General features: G+C 41.0%; 1 protein-coding gene across 1 annotated transcript in view; it reads left to right on the forward strand.

Annotated features, from left to right (window-relative positions):
* The first annotated feature begins 323 nt into the window (after positions 1 to 323).
* Positions 324 to 21,084, forward strand: part of LOC126473192 (ER membrane protein complex subunit 8) — a 47,832-nt gene continuing 27,071 nt past the window's right edge. Inside the window, exons 1-2 of the mRNA XM_050100087.1 lie at positions 324 to 557; positions 17,158 to 17,234. Coding sequence (XP_049956044.1) covers positions 348 to 557; positions 17,158 to 17,234 — 287 coding nt within the window. The 5' untranslated portion in view covers positions 324 to 347. The remainder of the gene's footprint in view (positions 558 to 17,157; positions 17,235 to 21,084) is intronic.

A 21,084-nucleotide genomic window follows, 5' to 3' on the forward strand; every position in this document is an offset into this window, starting at 1 on the left:
ATTCTTGCCGCGTTCCATACGTGAATGGAACAGGAAGAAACCCGAATAACTGGTACAATAGGATGTACCCTCTGCCATGCACCTCACGGCATTTAGCAGAGAATAGATGTGGATTTAGATGTAGTACCAAACAATGAAATGCCTTTTAACTGTAACTGCTGTTTGCGCTTATCAACTGTTGCGTAGCACTTTTGGCGAGGAAACCAATTAGCATCAATTAAGTGGAGCCAGTTTTAAGCGCACATGACATTCCGGTTTTACAGACATAAATTCAGAGTTTGCTAAATTACTACTGATTGGTGGTTTTAACTATGACTTCTTCATAGTAGTAATCTTTGCAAGCGAGAATGGCGGAAATAAAGTTTTCTGCTCGCGCGTATTGTAAAATGATTCTTCATGCAGCAAAATATCCGCATTGTGCTATAAATGGTCTTTTGTTAGCAGAAGATTCAAAGTCGAAGGATGCGAAGTCAAAAGGATTGGTGATTACCGATGCAGTTCCATTATTTCACATATGTTTACAAGTGTTCCCAATGACGGAGGTAGCACTGACGCAGGTAAATTCACTGCTGCTACTAATGCCACGCTATTGTCAGTGCTAAGAAAAACTTCTCTATGTATTGCAAATACACCGTATTGCCTGTCAGGAGTATGATAGATGTTGGAACATTACATACTTGGTGTCATTTTGCTTAAAGAAGCAAACGTGTTTTGTCAGAATTTTAATACCAGTTCGAATTTATCATTAAGTCATTTCGTCCAAAAAATTCTATCGAACAGGATCATCAGTTCAGTTCATATTCGATGAATGATTTCCTTAGTGAGTGAAAAATATTTAATACGAAACACATTTCAAATCATGTACATTTAACCAGGCAAACACTTGATGAACTTGTTTATTGAAACATCTACTTTTTATGAACGTTTGCTGGCAGCCCTAGCTTTTCCAAATGAAAAAGGGAATCCAGTTTATAACAAATCTTTCAACTGCGTCCTCTAGATTCAACATTTTTGGAGCTAGCAACTAATGCACATCTGCCGCTCCAAAAGTAAATTTATTGATAGTTATGAAATGAATTCAGTCGTGCTGTTACCAGTAACTAATTCACATTAATACAGAAGTAGACAAAATGAAGTGAAGTTTACTAATTGGAAGTGACTGTGTGTTTGGTGCTGAGAAGAAAAAAAGCAAAGGAAGGACCATTTATTACACAAGAAACTTCTGTCTGTACAATTGAAATGCCAAGTTTCAATGACCAGCAGCTAGAATGTCAAAATTATGAAGCAAAGAGGAGAGGTCAAACAGATATCAGATTGGGTGTCATATTACAGGACTAAAAACTTCTGGCAAACACGATCATACATAGATTTGTTATTAGCAATGAAATTCGTAGCAACACAAACAGGCTCGTTGATTCATAGTCATGGCATTTAGTAGATATAATGCACAAAGATAGATTTTAACATGGTGAATTCTCAGAGACAGTAAAAAAAAAAAACAGGCATAGTAACCTAAATTACCATCTTAATGCAGCATGTGGTCTCTGAAATCAGCTAGTGTTGATGCAGAGAGCATGGATTCAGTGAGATTACAGAGTCCAGACCAGACACACAGTTTTAATCTGCCAGCATGTTTGGTTATCAGACTGCTTCTGAGGAATATTTCAGTGATCTTTAACACTTAATACACAACTGTTGCTAGCCTGCCTGCAATAAATCTTCCAAGTAAATCCCAAATGTATTTAATTAGTCTCAACTCCTAGTAGCACACTGACCATGACATTTTAATGTTCCTCAGCAGGTAGCAGGTCATCCATTGATTGAGCACCATTTATGTTATTACTGCCATCCATAAAAAATAAAGGATCACTAACGATATTATAATGTGGAAAATAAGATATTTGTTAGGTAGTTCATGGTGTATCCAGATGTGAATAAGTTAGTACTTTGATACTAAATCAAGACTTGGCAGAGAACAAAACTTGACTTCATTCATTGTTTCCTTGTTTGGGTCAACGGAAGCATCAGATTCCACCCGTTTGCTTTGACCCATGACATAAGGGTGCTGTGTATGACGTCATTATAGTGTGGAGTTTGAGTTGGTTGTGTTTGTATATGTCGTCTTGTTTTCTTTGTTGGTGATAAATAATTTTTTTTTTCCTTCCTCGAATTGTAATGTTCTGTGTATTTAATGTGTTTTAATTTCTGTAGGGATGTTTGAGTTTTGAATTTTTGAGGTGTTGTGGTTTTGTTTTGTTTTTCATAGTTGTAGGTGTTAATGTTTTCGCATCAATAGTTGTGGTTGACCTATAAAGGTCAAGGGGAATGAGCGATCTTAATTTTCATAGTTTTATATGTAGGTATTGGTGTTCTGGTATCGTCAGCTGCGGTTGACCTATATAGGTCAAGGAAGTGTCAGATTCCTATAGATTTTGTAATTATTTTTTGTTCATCATTTTGTGTGTTTTGAGATCATGGTTTTTTATATATATTTAGCTTGTCCTCCCAAAAAAAAAAAAACAAAAAAAAAAAAAAAAAAAAAAAAAAGTTTCCTGCAGTCGTCCTTCTTATTTATATGTATTTTCATGTTTCTTGCTATGTGTATGTAGTGACAGCATAGTCACCATATTGGAGCCGCTTAGAATAGCCATTTCCACCATATTGATGACATCATGGGTTAAAGCAGACAGGTGGAATCGGACACTTCCGTAATCCCCCTTGTTTAGGATCTTCATTGGCCCGTTGTCTGCTTGAACTACACTATCATGTTAATAGGACATATACTGGGGGTATACAAGGCACATAAAAGAAAATTCACAAACATCATTGCGGATATTATGAAGCCAATCTGGAGCTAATCGTTAGGTTTTGTCATAGGAAATTTATGTACAGGTGACCAGTTTAGGTAAATGCAGAAGTTTTATTTAGAAAAATTAGGGACACACACACACACACACACACACACACACACACACACACACACAGTTTCTAAAAATGGATTCAGACTGCCCATAAAATAATTGATATGCCATCCAGTACTGGCATGAAACTTTTTGAACCTTCTTATATGTAAAATTTTACCTAATTATAAATTTACCTAGAGTGTCAGCATTGTACAACTTGATAGAGGCCTCGATAACATTGTGGTTCTAAAGCTGGACAATTGGGAATCGGCACAAGGTGATGTGTTCTGTTGTGATGAGGTCTGTGAAGAAGTGGCTTGTCTATTATGGCATGAGGAAGGAGTAGATCAGTCAATAGTGCAAGTACGAGAAATATCGAGGGGCCAACAAAATCCACATGCAGATGTGTAAAACATGGATCACTAGTAATGTTTCTGGTACCTGTACATAGTAAGTCACTTTGCACTTCTGGCAGGGGGCACATTCCTGGGTTTGTAAGCGGCAGTCTTTCTACATGCTAAATCATACAAAGCATTGCACCATTGCTCTCATAGTGTGCATGCCTGGATAACTTAGTCCATGAAGGACTCAGATAAACGGTGGCTTAGCAATATAGGTAAATATGTTCTTGTCTGGCCAGTGACTTCGTCACAGTATGCTGCTGCGTCGGCAGCTGGCGGGAGCATGCACTGCAATTGAAGGGCCAACATTCCTGGCAGCTCATTAGAAACTACTGTGCATTTCAAAGGGCTAAGCCTTGTCTCTGAAGCCACTGGTTCCTCTCTTTAGCCTCATCATCACCATCTCCATGTATGAAGAACATCCCACCTCACTGATCCTATTTTTCATATAGGATGTTCTTGGTCATCCTGTCATTATCTTGCCTATGAAATTGCTTTGTAGCAGAATATCATGTCTGATTAAGTGTCCAGCTGGTTTTGCTTTGTGTTGGCGTATAACTTTCAGTAGTTCTTCACTGTCTCCTGTTTGCTGTAGAAATATTTGAAACTTAAGTGCCAAATGTCAGTCACAAACTGAGCTATGAAATTCAGGTAATGCAGTTGGATTGACAGTTGATTATTCTGGAGTTGTAAAAATGCAGATGCCAGTAGTCAACATTCGCTGTAGATGGTGAAATTATACTGTTCAACCATAAACCTGAAATATTGGACACCAATCATAGTGGCAAAGACCACAGTTTGTCAGTTTTTAAGAGAAAAACCTGATGGTTCCCAGAATCCATTGCTGTGCTGCTGCAGAACCCCATCCACAGAGCAGGCTGAAGCATCTGGAAAGATTGCACAAGGGGACTGTAGCAAAAGATGAGCAAGTAGTGAAACCCACACAAGGCCTGCTTAGCATGCCTAGTGTAGCTTGTTCTTCCACTTAAGCTGTGGAACCACATCCTGGGAGCCCCGATATGGTAAGGGTCTTCAAAAGAATACCCCTGATAGCTGCAATGGGTTTGGCACAATTGCTTTGCATGTCTACCTCAGCCACCTGTCTAACATGATTTTGTATGCGCGTCTGTATGTCAATACCTCAGTGTTGTTGCAGCTATCTAGACACTTTTGTTGTCACCTGCAGTCATTGTGCATTTTGCAGCTGAAAGCTGCCAACAGCATTGGCAGCAGTCAGCAATCTTCTGTCATTGACTTACTATAGTACCACATGGAGTGTCACCTAGACTTTGGCAGCACAAGATGTGAAAAGACAATATGTCATATGTAGGTATTAGTGCAGTTCTCGCACAGTTGTTGGCACTGGATACTTTATCAGGGTGGCAACTATTTCTGAAGGTGGGCATATGCTAGTAGCAGACTTATTGAATTTGACAAGAGGGGACTCCTGTAACATTTATAACACATTTGACGGGATTCAGTAGTATTCCATAGATGCTGATGTCTTGAAAAACTTCTCGAAGATAAAGTTGTTCTGACAATGAAGATGCTACTTCATCAATGTAGGTGAAACATAAGTCTAGGTTCCTTAACTTGTCTTTTAACAGACCTTTTGAAAGTCTTTGCACTGTTGTGCATCCCCTATGACATACAGGTAGGCAGATACTTTTATATTAGTTCTTTTGTGTATACCTTGTGAGGCCAGTGGGATTTGATTGTAGTCATTGACAAGATACAGCATGGAAAAAAGAGTACAGTCAAAAATACGACATGCAAAATGTCCATTGGGTTGCACCAGATAGCCATTGGGAACTGTGAGAGCATTCAATGCTGTATGGTAACCACATGACCATCAACCAACTGGCTTCTTTGCCACCAGGTGCAGTGGTGACACATGCTTTTAGATACCTGTGCTGTGCATGGGTGAACCATTGCATCAAGTTCCACCTCGGTGGGAGCTTGTAAAGTAAAGTCTTCATTTTAATACTTGTATGGGTATTATTATAACCATGAAATATGTAGTTATTTTATTTGGGTTTCTTCAGCTGTAATTTTAGAGGACAGATGATGTGAATGAAGTCAGCATTTCTCTCTCATGTGAGATACTCCTTCGCATAAAAATCCCACATGAATACAAAAATTGAACACTTGGGTCACCAGGGAAGGGTAAATATCTAGGGGTTCCATCTGTTGCCTGACACACATTAGAAGAGTAGCAGGTTACCAATTTTTTTTCCTCGAGTGCTTTCATAGTTAGATTTTTAAATTCCTTCCATATACAAGAATTTAAGAGGTGTACTCTCACCTTTTCCATTAATGAAAAGAAATCTTAACACCAAGAAGGAGTAGAGCGACGTAAATGAAAGTTGGTAGACATGCTTCTACATCTGAAAGATGTCTCTTTAAATTTTGCACCAGTCGCATAAGAATGGCGCTATGAGGACGAAAATCAGGTTTGCTTTATATACACTCTATAACAGTCGTGAACGTTAGCTACTTTTGAGATTGGATGTGGTGAGTTTGTGTTAATCAACAGTGCCTTTAAGGCGATAGATGCACTTATCAACAACTCACAGAGTTTGGATGAAGTCGTGTAATAGGGCTATGAGAAGTTTGGTACTTTTTCTGCGATATGACAAAGAGATTTGGCAGGAATGTAGCCACTGTACATGACAGCTGCCAGCAGTGACCACGAAAATGTACGGTCACAAAAAGATTGGACTCCAGGTGTTTGGTGTCTGGATCTGTCACATCATATTGCATCTGCAGCAGTAATCTGAGCAGCAGTTGGCACAACAGTGACACAACAAACTGTTACAAATCGGTTACTTCAAGGATAGCTCCAAGTCAGACATCCTGTAGCATGCATTCCACTGACCCAAACCAACACCATCTGCGATTTCGGTGGTGTCAAGCAAGAACTCCTTAGAGGACAGGCTGGAGATCTATTGTGTTTTATGATGGAAGCTGGTTCTGGCTTGGTGCCAGTGCTGGCTGTGTGTTGAATTGGAGTAGTCCAGTTCAGGACATGCAATCCACCTGTCTGCATATTGCACACACTGAACCTACACCTGGAGCTATTGTCTGGGGCCTGATTTCATATGACAGCAGGAGCACTCTCGTGGTAATCCCACATACCCTGCCTGCAAATTTTTGCCTCAGTCTGGTGATTCGACCCGTTGTGTTGCTATTCATGAGCAGCATTCCAGAGTGTGTTTTCTAACAAGATAACACTCACCCATATACCGCTGTTGTAACCCAACATGCTCAACAGAATGCTAACATGTTGTATTGGCCTGTTCAAGCACACATGGGACATCATCAGACGATAACTGCAGTGTCATCCACAAACAACGTTAACCCTGCTTGTATAGGTTAACCAAGCAACAGGCATGGAACTCCGTTTTACAAACTGACTTCTGGCACCTTTACAACACAATGTATGCATGTTTGCATGCTTGCATTTGGTGATTACACTGGTTATTAATGTACCAGCCTTTCACATTTGCAATGACGTATCTCACTCTTAATTAACCTGTGATCTTGCAATGTTAATCACATAAATGTGTTACCTAGACAAAGGTTATCTCAAAATTTACTCTGCATTATTTTTTGGTGTTGTGATTTTTTTTCAGTCACTGTAGTCACTATTAAGTGTAGAGTGGTGCAGCTATATATATTTGCCAGCTACACATCTCAGCAAAGTGTCGGCCTCTGAGAATGCAGGGTGGCAGTTGTTCACAAGTTGTGGCTCACACCAACACCAGTGATATCTGTTGCTTCTGATAAGAGGCCATCCTTGGTTCATATGGGCAACTGGCAGAAGTGATGAACACTGCCGGCCTCACTCAGTGTGCAGGAAGAACTCACAATTTGTAGCGTAATTCCCAGAGTTTATCAGGGTACTTTGCTTTGGAACCAAGTGGAGGTTGTCAACCAAAGGCTCTGTCGATCCTGTGACAGCTTTGCCTGCAGATTTCTCAGCCTGTGTATGGTGTGGAGGATTGTAGTACACCCTGTGATAGGTCAAGGGTGCACTACACAAAGAAGAAGCAACTGTGTAGGTAGCAGAGTACGTGTGGAGTGCTATTGGGATTTTTTTAGGCTATGTGGTAGTTGGAGGTCCTCTGATGAACACTCCCCAATCGATACTTGGAGAATGAAATCAGACCTCATACAAAGTAGATACTTTGACTGTCAAAATTTTAACAGTAAATTGTAAAAGTATTCATAATGAAATTCCTGAATTTACTGCCCCTGTAGGAAAGCCATCATGCTCAAATTATTCTTGGAAATGAGACAAGCTGAAACCCATAGTAGGAAGTTCTGAAATATTTAATGAGGCGTCAAATGTATATTGAAAAGACAGATGAGGTGCCAGAGGAGGAGGAGGAGGAGGAGGAGGAGGAGTGTTCATTGCAGTCAACAAAACTACAGTGTCTATTTAGGTGGAAATAGTCTTAATTGTGAAGTTGGATGCAAGTAATAGGGATAGGTGAACTCAAATAACTTATTGGATATCTTTGTCAGCCATTCGATTCCGCAATGACAGTTTCAGAATCGTTCAAAGAAAATCTATGCTGTGTAGCACAGCAATATCCGGAGCATGTTGTAGTGGTTCAAGGCGACTTTAACCTACAGAATGTAGACTGGGACATCTAGGAATTTGCTGCGTGTAGTACAGATACAGTCATCTGAAGTATTTTTGCACTCTTCTCCAAAAACTGAGTATCTAGTCTGACAACCCACATGCAATGGAAATACTGTACTGTACATGTGACATGTACTGTCCTGTCATAGTTGTAGCTCCCTGACAATGCAGGGATCATACTGCTGATGCCTGAGCTGTGACCTCCCAATGCATGCTGAGGAGTAGGTGCCTGTGCAGTCTGGACTCATGGGCAACAGTAATGAGCAGGTAACCTTTGTCATGACTTTGTGGTGCCTGTTGAGAGAGCCTCCAATTGATGTGTGTGGCATCAGGGTGTATGATCCGCAACAAAACAAATTAAACTCGTCCATATCGATGGCCATACCAACACTGCCATCTCAGCAAACAAAAAACAAGATTTTTAAAGCAGATATTTACAACCCCATGGCATTTCTGTATTTGGCCACACCATTGGCAGAGAGTCAGGCAAAGAAAAATGGAGGTGGCAGGTTACCCATTCTTGGTATGCTCCAGAACTGATGGAGAATCTTTCAGAACAAAGAAGCCTCTCCTCTCTCTCTCTTTTTTTTTTTTTAAAAAAAAAAAATTGGTTTGGAGAAATTGCTGTGATAGAGAAGATGATAAATTGATCTTTTTTTATCAAAGCATTGAGTGCTACCTGATCGCAGCTTCAGGCTTGTGACAAGTTTTGGCGTATACCAGTCACCATCTCTTCTCATAACAAACTCAAAATAATTCACATTGTCATTTTCCACTAAAACCTAATGCTACAGACCCATGAAGAATTGTGTGCTAACCTCTTAACAGCATGGAGTCCATTTTGTTTGTTGTGTCCAAAGGCGATCTAAGGATAATAGGGTAGACATTGGAGCTTTCATCCTAGCCTTAGATGGATGGAAGTTTTCCTTGAGAAAATTAAGGCATAGGTAATAGGTGTGATGCCAAGCCCAATTTTCCTCCTCCTGTGAGGTGTCTTCAGTGCCAGTGATTCGGACACATGTCCTCCCGCAGTCCTAATTGAGGTTATGGGTTGGGCATGTGGCAGGGCAACATTTGAGGGCAGCACTCGTGTACAACTCTTTCGTGTTCTGGCATAGAATAGAAGTAGTGTATTAGAGCTTAAAAATGGTTTCACATTGGTCTGCAATTTCTGAGCAGTTAGCAGCTAATGAAGAAAGATGAACTTACAGTGACAAGTGATTGTTTGCATCACTGCAAGCACTGCCACAGCGAAGCTATGAGAGGTGCAAATTTTGGGACTCAATAAGGATACGTGTACGTTACTTGACGAACTCAGTGGTCTAAATATCACTTGTTTAACACAGTCAGACTAATTGATACACTTAAATCTATTTCTAAGTATTACAGAAAGCAAAGAATCAAATGTTGGCATAGTAGAAGTCACAGAATTTGTGGGGTGAGAGCTAACAGAAGTAGAAATCCCTGTGCACATCATAAAGTACAAACATTTGAGAGCAGCACTCCAAGTGGGAAAACACTTAAATCAGAGCTTACCTAGGGCAACACAGATTTACTTTTCAAATGTTCTGTCTAAACTCTTCTAAAGACAAAAATGTGGAGCTGTTAAAGGATTGTGGCAACGTACCTTGTCTATCTGTAGTTGGACTGTCAATCTGTTGTCACGTTGCAGCATCAGCCAATCTGGCTCTGCACCTCCAGGCTACTTCTGGTCAACCACATTCAACTACTTTCTGTTCTCGTATTCTGTAGGTAAGGATGTGGCCCGCCTTTACACTAACAAACTCCATGCTTATAGCAACAGTGTTCAGCTGTATGCTAAACATCACTGCCCTTCCTAGTTTGGCTAGCAACAATAGTGTTTTACACCAGTTAGCTCCACTCTAAGGGTGTAGACTCCTGTCTCACAATTGGGAGTCACTATTTCAGCAGTTTTACTCATTTCCCATCTCTCTCTAACAGTGTGAATCCATTGATGTTGATGTTGCTGTACTTAAGAGCAAGAATAATGCTTGCTGAATATGCTGAGATATGTCTGTCTGTGACCACCATCTACTGTGACACCTTACAACAGCGTCTAGACAGTATATGAAGTTACTAGTTAATTCTTTGAACTGAAACTTCTCCCTTGGGACAGCTGTCCAGAGCATCTGCAATTTGCAAGCTATTTCTGTTGGTGTGTTTACCCTGTGTAATGTAAACACTACCGTGTTTGCCTGCTAAGTGTCTTACATCTCTGGTTTCCCATCTTAGTGTCCCTAGCTGTCTTCCTATAGTCTCAAGCTGAACAACGCAATAGTCAAAGTTATCAATATGTGTTACCCCTACATGTGTAAACCATCCAGAACACCATGCCTGTTATTTGCTGTCGAGTTCAGTTCTCAAGAGGGAGAAGAAAATCCAGGAATATAAAAACACTTGACTGCCTGTCTTATCAAGTAGCTATGAAAAAGTGTGAAGCCCCCCACCCCCTGCAGTCGGTACAGCCTCAAACTTTGTGTCAGAACTCACACCCAGTACAATGACAAGATCTCAGATAGTGACTTGTGCAGTTGGGGCGAAACTACAGGAGACATGGTTATGAGAAACCCAACTCTGTGCTATTAAAAATTATAAATCGTACTGTTCAAATTGCATTAATGCCAAGAGGGCATCTGGAGTAGTTTGATCACCCATTCAATGTGATGGTTTCAGTGAGAACCTCTGTTTACCTCCAAAGCAACATGTGAAACCACTCATGAGAAGGATATTGAAGGAGTATTAAAAGATGCTATTCATGCTTGCTGCGTAAACAATGATATGTTATTAAACTGTGCCATGGTGATCTGAAGAAATAGCTGCAGCTATCAGTGTGTTGCAGGGCACTTCAGTGACAAAAGTGCCACCCCTCTATGGAACATTTAAATTCAAGAGACTCTTACTGAAGACGTGGTTTTTAATAACGAAGAGAAAGCAGGAGTATTGCGAACAGTATTTATCATCTATGGGAGCCCACACCCCATTGTCTCAACTATGGATTAAACTCCACTGTCCAGTTCACCAAAGTGTCCACATGTAGAAACGGTCATCCTAATTTCCTTACCCAGAAATGCTTGGTGGAGTGAAACTCCTTATCCTTCCATGCACATGGCTTTGAATCGTACAGTGTTCTATTCAGCGAGTGGGATTTCTGTGGCGCTATAGCAGAGTGTCAGACACAGCCCTTGGTCCCAATAAAATCCATAATGAAATGCTGAAACATCTTAACAACTGCATAAAACCGATCCTCAGGTTTTTCAATCGTATTTGGTGGGAAGTGGATTGCCCTCCCAATGGCAGGACAAATCCTCAGAGTTTGACTAATTATTGACCAATCTCTATAATGAACGGGCTGTGCGTATTACTCAAATGAATGGTCAACCGATGACTTGCGTTGGTGCCTGGAAGCCAAAGGACACCTATATCACAATTTCAAAGCAGCTTTCAGGCATTACAGCCCACCAAAGACCAACTGATTTGTCTGGAATGTGCCAAGCGCAATGCTTTTGCGTATTGCCAACAGCTGATCGTTGTGTTCTCTGACCTACAAGAGGTACAATATACTTCGCACCATATCGTTCTATCTACACCACATGGGTGGGGCTCCTGAGGCTGTTCACCCATTTTTATCAAGAATTCTGTATCCCCTAGATGATCCCAGGTCTGGATAGGTTTGACTCTCAGCGACCAATACATACAGGAAATTGAGGTTCTGTAGGAATAAGCTCTTTTGCAGTGCAGTCAATGGTGGTGTGAATGCAGTGTGACCCATGGTCTCACTTTCATTGTATGTGAACAACATATGCCTGTATACAGCTCCCCATCATTGCACATCACTGAGCACCAACTTCAGGTGGGCATGCATAAAGTACATAATTTGACCCTGAATCATGGGTATCAGTTTTCTCTGATGAAAACTCATGCCATGGGCTTTTCGCCGACTCAGGGCAATACACCTGTGCACAGAACTTTTCCTCAGAAACCAGTTACTTCAAGTCATGGAAACTCAAATTTTTAGATCTTATTTGACAGTAAGTGAAGATGGTCACCACCTGTATGCCAGCTCAAACCAAACTGTGTGAGAAAACTTGGTACCCTCAGATTCCTCACCAACATCTCCAAGGGTGTAGACCTCGTAGGCTTGTATGATTTAACAAAGCTTTGGTTTTATCCCAGCTGGAGTATGGATATGTTGCATATGGGTCAACAGCACCATCATCTTGTTGGACCCTGTCCACCAGTGTGATGTGCGGTTGGCAGCTGGAACTTTCTGTAAGAGTCCTGTCTACAGCCTCCTGATGGAAGCTGGTATATCACCACTGGGGTCAGACACTAGCAACTGTTGTCAAACGATGTGGCCACAGTCTGTTAGATGCCTACCTGTCCATTTTACTCGATTAGACAGTTTACAAAAATCCCCAAAATGGGTAGACCAACTGGGAGGATACAATTGGAAGCTCTATTCAAGGACCTCCTCCAGCATAGAGTTCTCTCTTGCGCTGCCTCCCACCCCCTCCCCTCCCCCTCTCCCCCTCCATGGTGTGTAATCAGTTCTATCTTTGATTTGGATGGATCTCTTTTTGTGGCCCTAAGAAAACTGTAGGTTTTGTTTTTGGACAACCAAGGCGCACGAGAAGTGTTCTCTGGAAAGTGCCTGCAGAAAGGGTCACCATATTATGGGTTACTCTTCCTAGTTTGTAGTTACTCCGTGAGTATCTCATTGCTACCCCAGAAACTCTTGGTCACTAACATCCAAGACCTATTAGTTGATCTCTACAGTTCTGGAGTGACAGTAACATTATCTGTACACCAAGCCATGCGAATATTTCAGGAAATGAACTCGCTGAGAGTTGGCTATTGGCCACACCAGACTTATCCATAAGTTTCTTTTGTGTCAAGGGGACTCCACTCATTGCAACAGTGGTAGTTACCTGTAGCATGTGATCGGCAGCGAGCACTGACATTTTAAGTGTTGTATCTGTGCCCTCAACTACCTGAAATTTGTCTGGCGGTGGGCTGTGGTGGTTTGTCTTCTAGGTTACCAGCACTCACATGTCGCTGGTAGGAGATATTTAACTTAAAGCTACAGAAAAAAAGACATATGGACAAGATGGTATCTCAAGTGTGGTGGGAAAAAAAAATGTGTGAATGAAGTGACTAGACGCTTTAACTGTCTTATAAATTGTAATATTAGGGGAAATGTATATCCAAGTGTTGTTAAAAGTAAGTCTGATTGTCAGAGGCAAGATGGGAAGGTAGGCAGAAGTTTCAAATTTTTGACTAATGCCACAGCTCGCCACCTTCAGTAAAATATTTGATACTGTTATTCTATCTCAGTTACCGCCCTCTTCTCAAGAAATGCAAACCTTCCTGAGTCACAGTATGGATATAGGAGGCATTTGATCACAACTACTGCTGTTGCAGATTCTTCCAGTCATATAGAATAAGGTATGCAAACAACTGGAATATTTCTGTATTTGAGAAGGGCTTTTGGCTCTGTAAACAATAGGCACTGCTTAAAGAAAGTGAGGGCATACAGTGTCAATAAAACTTTTAGCCCCTTAACTAATGAATTTGAAACAGTGTTCCATACTTACATACCAGGTGCAGATCAGTCATATAAGGAGGCATTTGGGCCTCAGTTCTTGGTACTTTTTTTCATAGAAGATACCTTGCAAAAGGTGGGGTAGAAGAGTTTATTTTTTCAACTCATTCATATGGTTGGAAAGATTAGAAAACTGAGTTTTGCCAACAAAATTTCGCTTGGAAAAACTTTCTGCAGCCAAAAAACCTGGAAAATTTTGGCCTTTTTTCAATTTTTCGAAATATCTCAGTTTTTTGATCCTATCGCTTTAACGTCTATTTTCTTTTTTAAAGAGCACAAAATTCTCTATACATTTGATTCTTGCCATTTTTTTTCTACTCCCAATATCTAAGGCGCTACAGCACTTCAAAAAATACCAATTTTTCAAATTTTGAGCATAGTGACAAGATACCTTATTTTTGAACACTATTTTTTCAGTTTCTGTTTGTGTAGTATAAATACATTATACATCGTGTTGTACGTTAGAATTTACCACCTCACTTTCAGGTATTCAATTTCTCTGTATGCAACATGAGGATTGCTGGGCGCCCAACTATTGTGATTCTTACATCACTACCTGAAGTTCACTATGGGCCACCTCAGCCCTGGTATTTGTAAAACTATAAATATAAAAATACATCATTAAAACACACACACACACACACACACACACACACACACACACACACACACACAATAAATTGTCTCAGGAAACTGAACTATATTATTAGCTGCAATAGGCAACCTAATTAGGTAGGTAATTATTCTTGTGTATAAAAGCCACACAGTTGACATTAAAAATAAGTAGCTTTATTACAATTAAAATGCATTGTCAGTTACTAAAAAATGTTGACAGTTCTAGGTGTGTAATACTTGTAATACCGCACTTTAGCACACTTGAGACAGATATGAGTATCACTTCCAACGTTTTGATGGGCCAGGTTCCTCAGTGTCACCAGAAATACCCTGAGTTACGGATTCAGGGTCTGTACATAGAGTTGATCCCAGATTGACCTCTTCTTTAAACAGCGAGTCAGCCTCAGCAAGTTCGTTGATTTCGTCAGCGGTTTCCTCAACATCCTCCATAGCATCTTCTTCACTGTCTTCATATAAGAATTTTGGCACGTTTTCACAGTTGACCCCAATACATTTCTTGCAAATTGAAGAACATTTCAAACCCGCTTTTCTGCAGGAACACGCTCCGCCACAGTTCAGCTTGCATGAGCATGAAACAATGTGAAGAAGTGCTTCAGGTGCTGGATCTTGGCTCATTATAATGGGTATTGGACTGTGGTCGCTGTGATTCCAGCCCCATTTCTCAGGAGGTTTCCAGTTTCCCAGCCAACTTTGGACTTGTCGGTAAGTCCGCAATGAATGATGTTATGCAGCATCTTATGTAGGTGGCAACCGTGCAAGATTCAGTTTGCTTTTTGTGGCAGGCTTGGCGAATAGCTGGTACCGCAAATGGTCTAGTGTGTGGGAACTGCTGACACCTCCACTATACAATGCGATTGTAATCTGTTCTCCTGCTGTTATTATTTCTTCACGGGTAGCATGTGGTTTATTGATCATGCAAAGCGCTGAGGTTAGGTGTTCATTTTTCGCAACAATATTGCAGCACTTAATTTTTTGTTGACCAAAAAATGCGAATGTTATATCACATCCGCTAAAGGCGTGAGTGAACAGGATATATTCACTGTCAAACTTGTAAGATGCAGTGGAAAACCACTTGTCTTCTGCATTTCCTCTTCCTGGCTTTAAGAAAAATTAGTTTTCAATGCCTGCCCCAAACCGGTCATGAGCACAAGCAGGTCAACATCTTCTCCTACAATGACAACACTTCCAAAATCTTTGGTTCTTGAAATGGCAGATGTTACAATCATAATGTCAGCATCTTCTTGTGCCTGGTGCACTTCAATGCTACACTTCAGAAATTCATTTTTATTAAGTGTGATCAAACGCATCTTGTTTCATTCGTTGGGCAAGAACTTGTCCTGAGGGACTTGGTTCACCATCTCTGATTCAACAACGTCAACCGAAGAATGTTTTTTGGACCTACGAATCCTCTCAGCACTCTTTGTGCTACATTTTCTCCCTCACATGGATACCCATCAAATACAATGGCAAATTGAGATCCAAAATGCCATTGCAGGTAACAAACATAGCTTTGGGCTATTGACTTGAAGCAAACATTTCAAGTCCAAGTCACTTTGTGGATAAGGTACCCTCCATCAATGACAAAAAATTTACTCGGTCCACCTGACTTCACATCTTCTACTGGAATGAAGGCATTGTAGAATGAAGATTTTGTTCCTTTTCGCATGCCTTTTTCTGAGAATAGGGACATTGGGTAAGGAACAAGCATTTTCAGCACCACAACATATACTGAATGGAAGCGACTCCAAATTGTAGGACCCTTATTGTTGTGTGCTAATAGCTGTCAGCGCGCTGTGAACAATCACCAGAGATAATCGCCTTCTGCCCGCCAAAGAATAAATACGCTTTTGTCCGCTAAAGAACAATTCCTACATACTTTTTCTTATAACTGATCATTAACGTCAGTCAACTGTAGAAAATGTACGGCACCTGCATGCAATCGTATTACATATTGTAACACAAATAAACTTCATGCAATCTGGCGTGAATGTGTTCGTAGTTACTGAATATGATGCTGTTTGTCCTGGCCCTGCAGTAGAGTGAGATGGTAAATTCCAGTGAATAACATGATGAGTAATTTGTTTATACTACACAAAAAGAAACTGAAATAACAGTGTCCAAAAATTAGGTAATTTGCCACTTTGCTCGAAATTTGAAAAATTGGTATTTTTTGACGTGCTGTAGCGCCTTAGATACTGGGAGTAGAAAAAAATGGTAAGAATCAAATTTGTAGAGAATTTTGTGCTCTTTAAAAAAGAAAATAGACGTTAAAGTGATAAGAGCAAATGAAACTGAGATATTTTGAAAAAACTGAAAAAGTCCGAAATTTTCAAAGTTTTTTGACTGCAGAAAGTTTTCCCAAGAGAAATTTGTTGGCAAAACCTGGTTTTCTAACCTTTCCAATAACATGAACGAGTTAAAAAAATAAAATCTTCTACCCCACCTCTTGCAAGGTACAGGCTTTTTTGCTGACAGTTTCACTGGACTATAACACCTTCATCTGATTTTATGGGTAAGACTCAGGGAAAGTGTAATCTAGATATTAAGACATAAGTATGTACTTCTCTCCAGCAGATTGTGAGTATGGGGTCAGAAATTGCTAGTTTAGAAAAAATGTGTTCCCTTAGACAGTAGATTTCAATACAGTGGTATACTGCATTGTAATCTATTATGTGTGGTTAGTCTGTGAAGATATGTTTAATATATTGATTACTTATATTGTTATGTAAACACACTGATAATACATTTATATGCACACAGTGATTTTGAAAATTCTTATAATTGTCACCAATGACAATGAGTGTGGTATGTAAAAATCTGAAACTGAATAAAGAAGTGCTTGTTATTACCAATTATAAATAGTTTATTTAATTATAAGATACATTGCAGCAGAGGAAACTGGAGAAAGTAAGAAATTTATATTATTTTTCATTTTGTTTCTAGGTAGATTTTTGGGCATCAAAAGCTGGACTAGTTATAGCTGGTTACTATATGGCAAATGAGAACATTAGAGATATGAGGTAAGCATTAAATAAATTAATTTGGCAAATGTGAAATAAAATCATTTTGAAAGCAAAGAACCAGTTATTGGAAACATTTGTTAAATTTGTGAGGAAACTATTGTGGATTTATTGTTAAAATATATTTTTATTTAGCACTGATATCCACTGCCTCCTCTTCAAGAAAATGTTTGTGAATGCTACTTTCATTGCGTTTCTTGATCCAGGAGCAACAATGTTTCTTGATTTCAGTGTGCCATGTCAAGGAGAGCTCTGTTTAACAAGTCAGTTGAGTGGAGTGGATAGAGCCTTGAAAGGAGATATAAGATCAATATCAACAAAAGTAAAACAAGGATAATGGACTGTAGCCAAATTAAATCAGAAAGAGCTGAGGAAATTGAATTAGGAAATGACACTAAAAGTACTAGATGATTTTTTCCGTTTGATGAGCAAAATGTGGTAACTGACAGTAGCTGAAATAGAGCACATAAAAAATGGAGACTGCCAATAGCAAGAAAAGTATGTCTTACAAAGAGAAATTTGCTAACATTGAATACAAATTTAAGTCTTATGAAGACTTTTCTGCAAGTATTTGTCTAGAGTGTACCATTATATGGAAGTAAAATTTGTGTGATAAAAGAGCAAGGACAAGGAGATAATAAATGTTTATGAAATGTGATATTACAGAAGAATGATGATTAATGGATGAATCAGATTGTTGAGAATGTTGTAATTGAACGCTTATTGAGCCCCAACAACCTCGGAAGCAAAAAAGTGGTTTTGCTGATATAGTTTTTTAATGGTGGCAAATTGCATGCTTACTATTCTTAATGTGATGGCACTAGAAAAGAAATGGGGCAACACAATAAGAAACAACTAATAACATTTATTAAGAGTGTATTGCAATATAGTGTTAAACTCTGGTAGAGTTTGATGCGTGGCACTTGATGCCCTGTACCTAATACAGTGATACATATAAATAACTTTGTTGTCTCTTGACAGTCGATGATATTGTCGCTATGGCTGAAAGTAATAGTGCAGTACTCTGTTAATGGCCCAAGTTCCTTGTAACTGGAATCTGCTAAGTCGGAATGTAGGGTTCAGAGAACTGCACTGAGTTAACTGAAGGCACTGAACTGAACTCAACTCTGCTCTGATTAGTGAGTGTGTGTGTGTGTGTGTGTGTGTGTGTGTGTGTGTGTGTGTGTGTGCGTGCGTGCGTGCGTGCGTGCGTGCGTGTGCGTCACATACAATACACTTGGAATTTTACTCCAGTTAACTCATACATGATGTTTTGGCAGTAACCTTTGCTTTGTGTATTACCTTTAAGCTCTTGGGTTTTGAAATCTCATCTGGTGCAGTCCTCATCAATCAGTGTTTCTTTCTCATTCTGACCAGTGAGTCTCCCCTGACACACATTCTGGATGACTTTGTTGAACTTCTTTTCCTAAACCTCACCAGTCTTTCCCTTTACCCCTCTTTATCCTCTTTAACCCTTCTGCCAGAAGGAGCCACTAGTTCCAAAAGCTTATGATCTGTAATAACTTATATCCTACTGCAACTTAGTGAGCAGATTTTTTTATCGAGCCAATTACATCCTTCAGCATGTCTTGCACATCTGCCGATAGCTAGCAAAGAGTGCTGTGAACAGCGAACTATATTGCTTTCACCTTTAACTGATGGATATGGAAATTCTTCCATCAAAGGCACAAAACACGATGTGCCACATGCACACAAGCACGCAAGGAGTCGGTGGTCATCACCCTGGGGCATCAGGACTCTCAGCAATGGCGATCCTGCCAGGTGGCCTTTGCAGAGGCTGGGTGGCACCTGTGAGGAGGGCCCGTGGTCAGAGTGGGTGGCATCAGGGCAGATGACATGCCATGAAGTGTAGTACGTCATCTCTTGCTGGTGGTCAATCAACGTCTTAACTTCAATGCTAAGAAATACAACACCAAATTGCCATATTGGCAGCGAAGCTTATTCACCCCGGTACATCATATGTACGAGAGTTGATGGGGAATCTTTCTGGCCAAGAAAGGAAACTAATGCACTACAAGACCCTGGACTGACTGACCTACATTGAGGCTAAAAGAAAATACGAGAGGCTACATCCTGTGCGTATGATGTCAACCTATGCCACCACTACGACAGCGGTTCTACCATCTTCCATTCTGCCGCATACAGTTGGCTCTCAGAGCCGTCAGATTCCACCTACCCCCTTGATGATGGGGGGACTTCCCTCCCTGTTGCTCCTGCACAGCCTACTTCAGGAGTAACACCACCACCCCCCCACCCCCACCGTCAGGGACGTCACTTCCCACTTCTCAACCAGAGAAGCGTGTGGTAGCTGAGACTGAATCAGTGAAGCCCTCCCAGCTGGACAAACCTAAGGAGCAGTGAGAGAAAACTAAAAAGAAAAAGACCCCCAAGAACCAAGGCACTGCAGTGACACCCACTCCACCACTACCTACAAACTCTGTGTCTGGGGGGGTGAGATGGAGATTCTGGCGTCCACCGAGATCTCGCTGGGCCCTCAGACACAATGGATGTTGATTGCACAGGTACTCATCTGGTGGCAGCAGGTGACCCTGAGGTGTAGACTGCCTCATTGAGTGTTTCATGCCTTTCCAGTCTCACAGTCACGTAATCCTCCAGTGGAACTGCGGTGGTTTTTTTGCACCACCTGGCTGAACTATGGCAGCTGTTAAGCTTTACACCTGCTTTCTGCATTGCCCTCCAGGAAACCTGGTTCCCAGCAATGCAGACCCCTGCCCTCCGTGGCTATAAGGGATATTACAGGAACCGTAGTGACTATAATAGTGTGTCAGGTGGAGTTTGCGTCTATGTCCTGAACTCTGTATGTGGCCTGTGACCCTTCAAAGCCCTCTTGAAGCTGTGGCTGTCAGGATAAGGATGACACAGGAAATAACTGTCTGCAATGTATATCTTCCTCCAGATGGTGCAGAACTCCTGAACATATTGGCTGCACTGATTAACTTCCTAAACCTTTCCTACTTCTGGGAGATTTTAATACGCACCATGCTTACTGGCCGAGGTAGGGAGGTCGAAAATTTACTGTCACAACTCGACCTCTGCCTCTTAAATACAGGTGCTCCCACACATTTCAGTGTGTCAAATGGCACATATTTGGCCATTGATCTCTCGGTTTGCAGCCTTGGCCTTCTCCCGTGTATCCACTGGAGAGCACATGACCTTTGTGGTAGTGACCACTTCCCCATCTTCGTGTCACTTCCCCGGCATCATGCCCACAGATGCCTACCCAGATGGGTTTTAAACAAGGCAGACTGGGAAGCTTTTACCTCTGCTGTCACTGCTGAATCTCCTCCACATGGTGTCATTGATGTCGTTGAGTAAGTCACTACAACGATTGTCTCTGTGGCGGAAAATCGTGATCCTCATTCTTGAGGGTGCCCCTGGCGAAAGACAGTCCCTTGGTGGTTGCCGGAAGTTGTTGAGGCAATGAAAGTGTGTCGGCCAGCTCTACAGCGATATAAGTGGCACCCTTCCCTAGAGCACTTAATAGCCTTTAAGCGGCTCCGCGCCCACGTTCTCCAGCTTATAAAACGATGGAAACAGGAGCGTTGGGAGGGGTATGTGTCGACCATTGGGTGCCATACATCACCATCCCAAGTCTGGATGTTTGGATGAAGATCAGACGTCTTTTTGGGTACCAGACCCCAACAGGCGTCGGCCATCCCGATTTAGGTTTTCTGCGATTTTCCTAAATCGCTCCAGGCAAATGCCGGGATGGTTCCTTTCAAAGGGCATGGCTGACTTCCTTCCCCATCCTTCCCTAATCTGATGAGACCGATGTCCTTGCTGTCTGGTCTCCTTCCCCAAACAACCC

This window comes from Schistocerca serialis, chromosome 4, assembly GCF_023864345.2.
Source record: "Schistocerca serialis cubense isolate TAMUIC-IGC-003099 chromosome 4, iqSchSeri2.2, whole genome shotgun sequence".
Lineage (NCBI taxonomy): Eukaryota > Metazoa > Arthropoda > Insecta > Orthoptera > Acrididae > Schistocerca > Schistocerca serialis.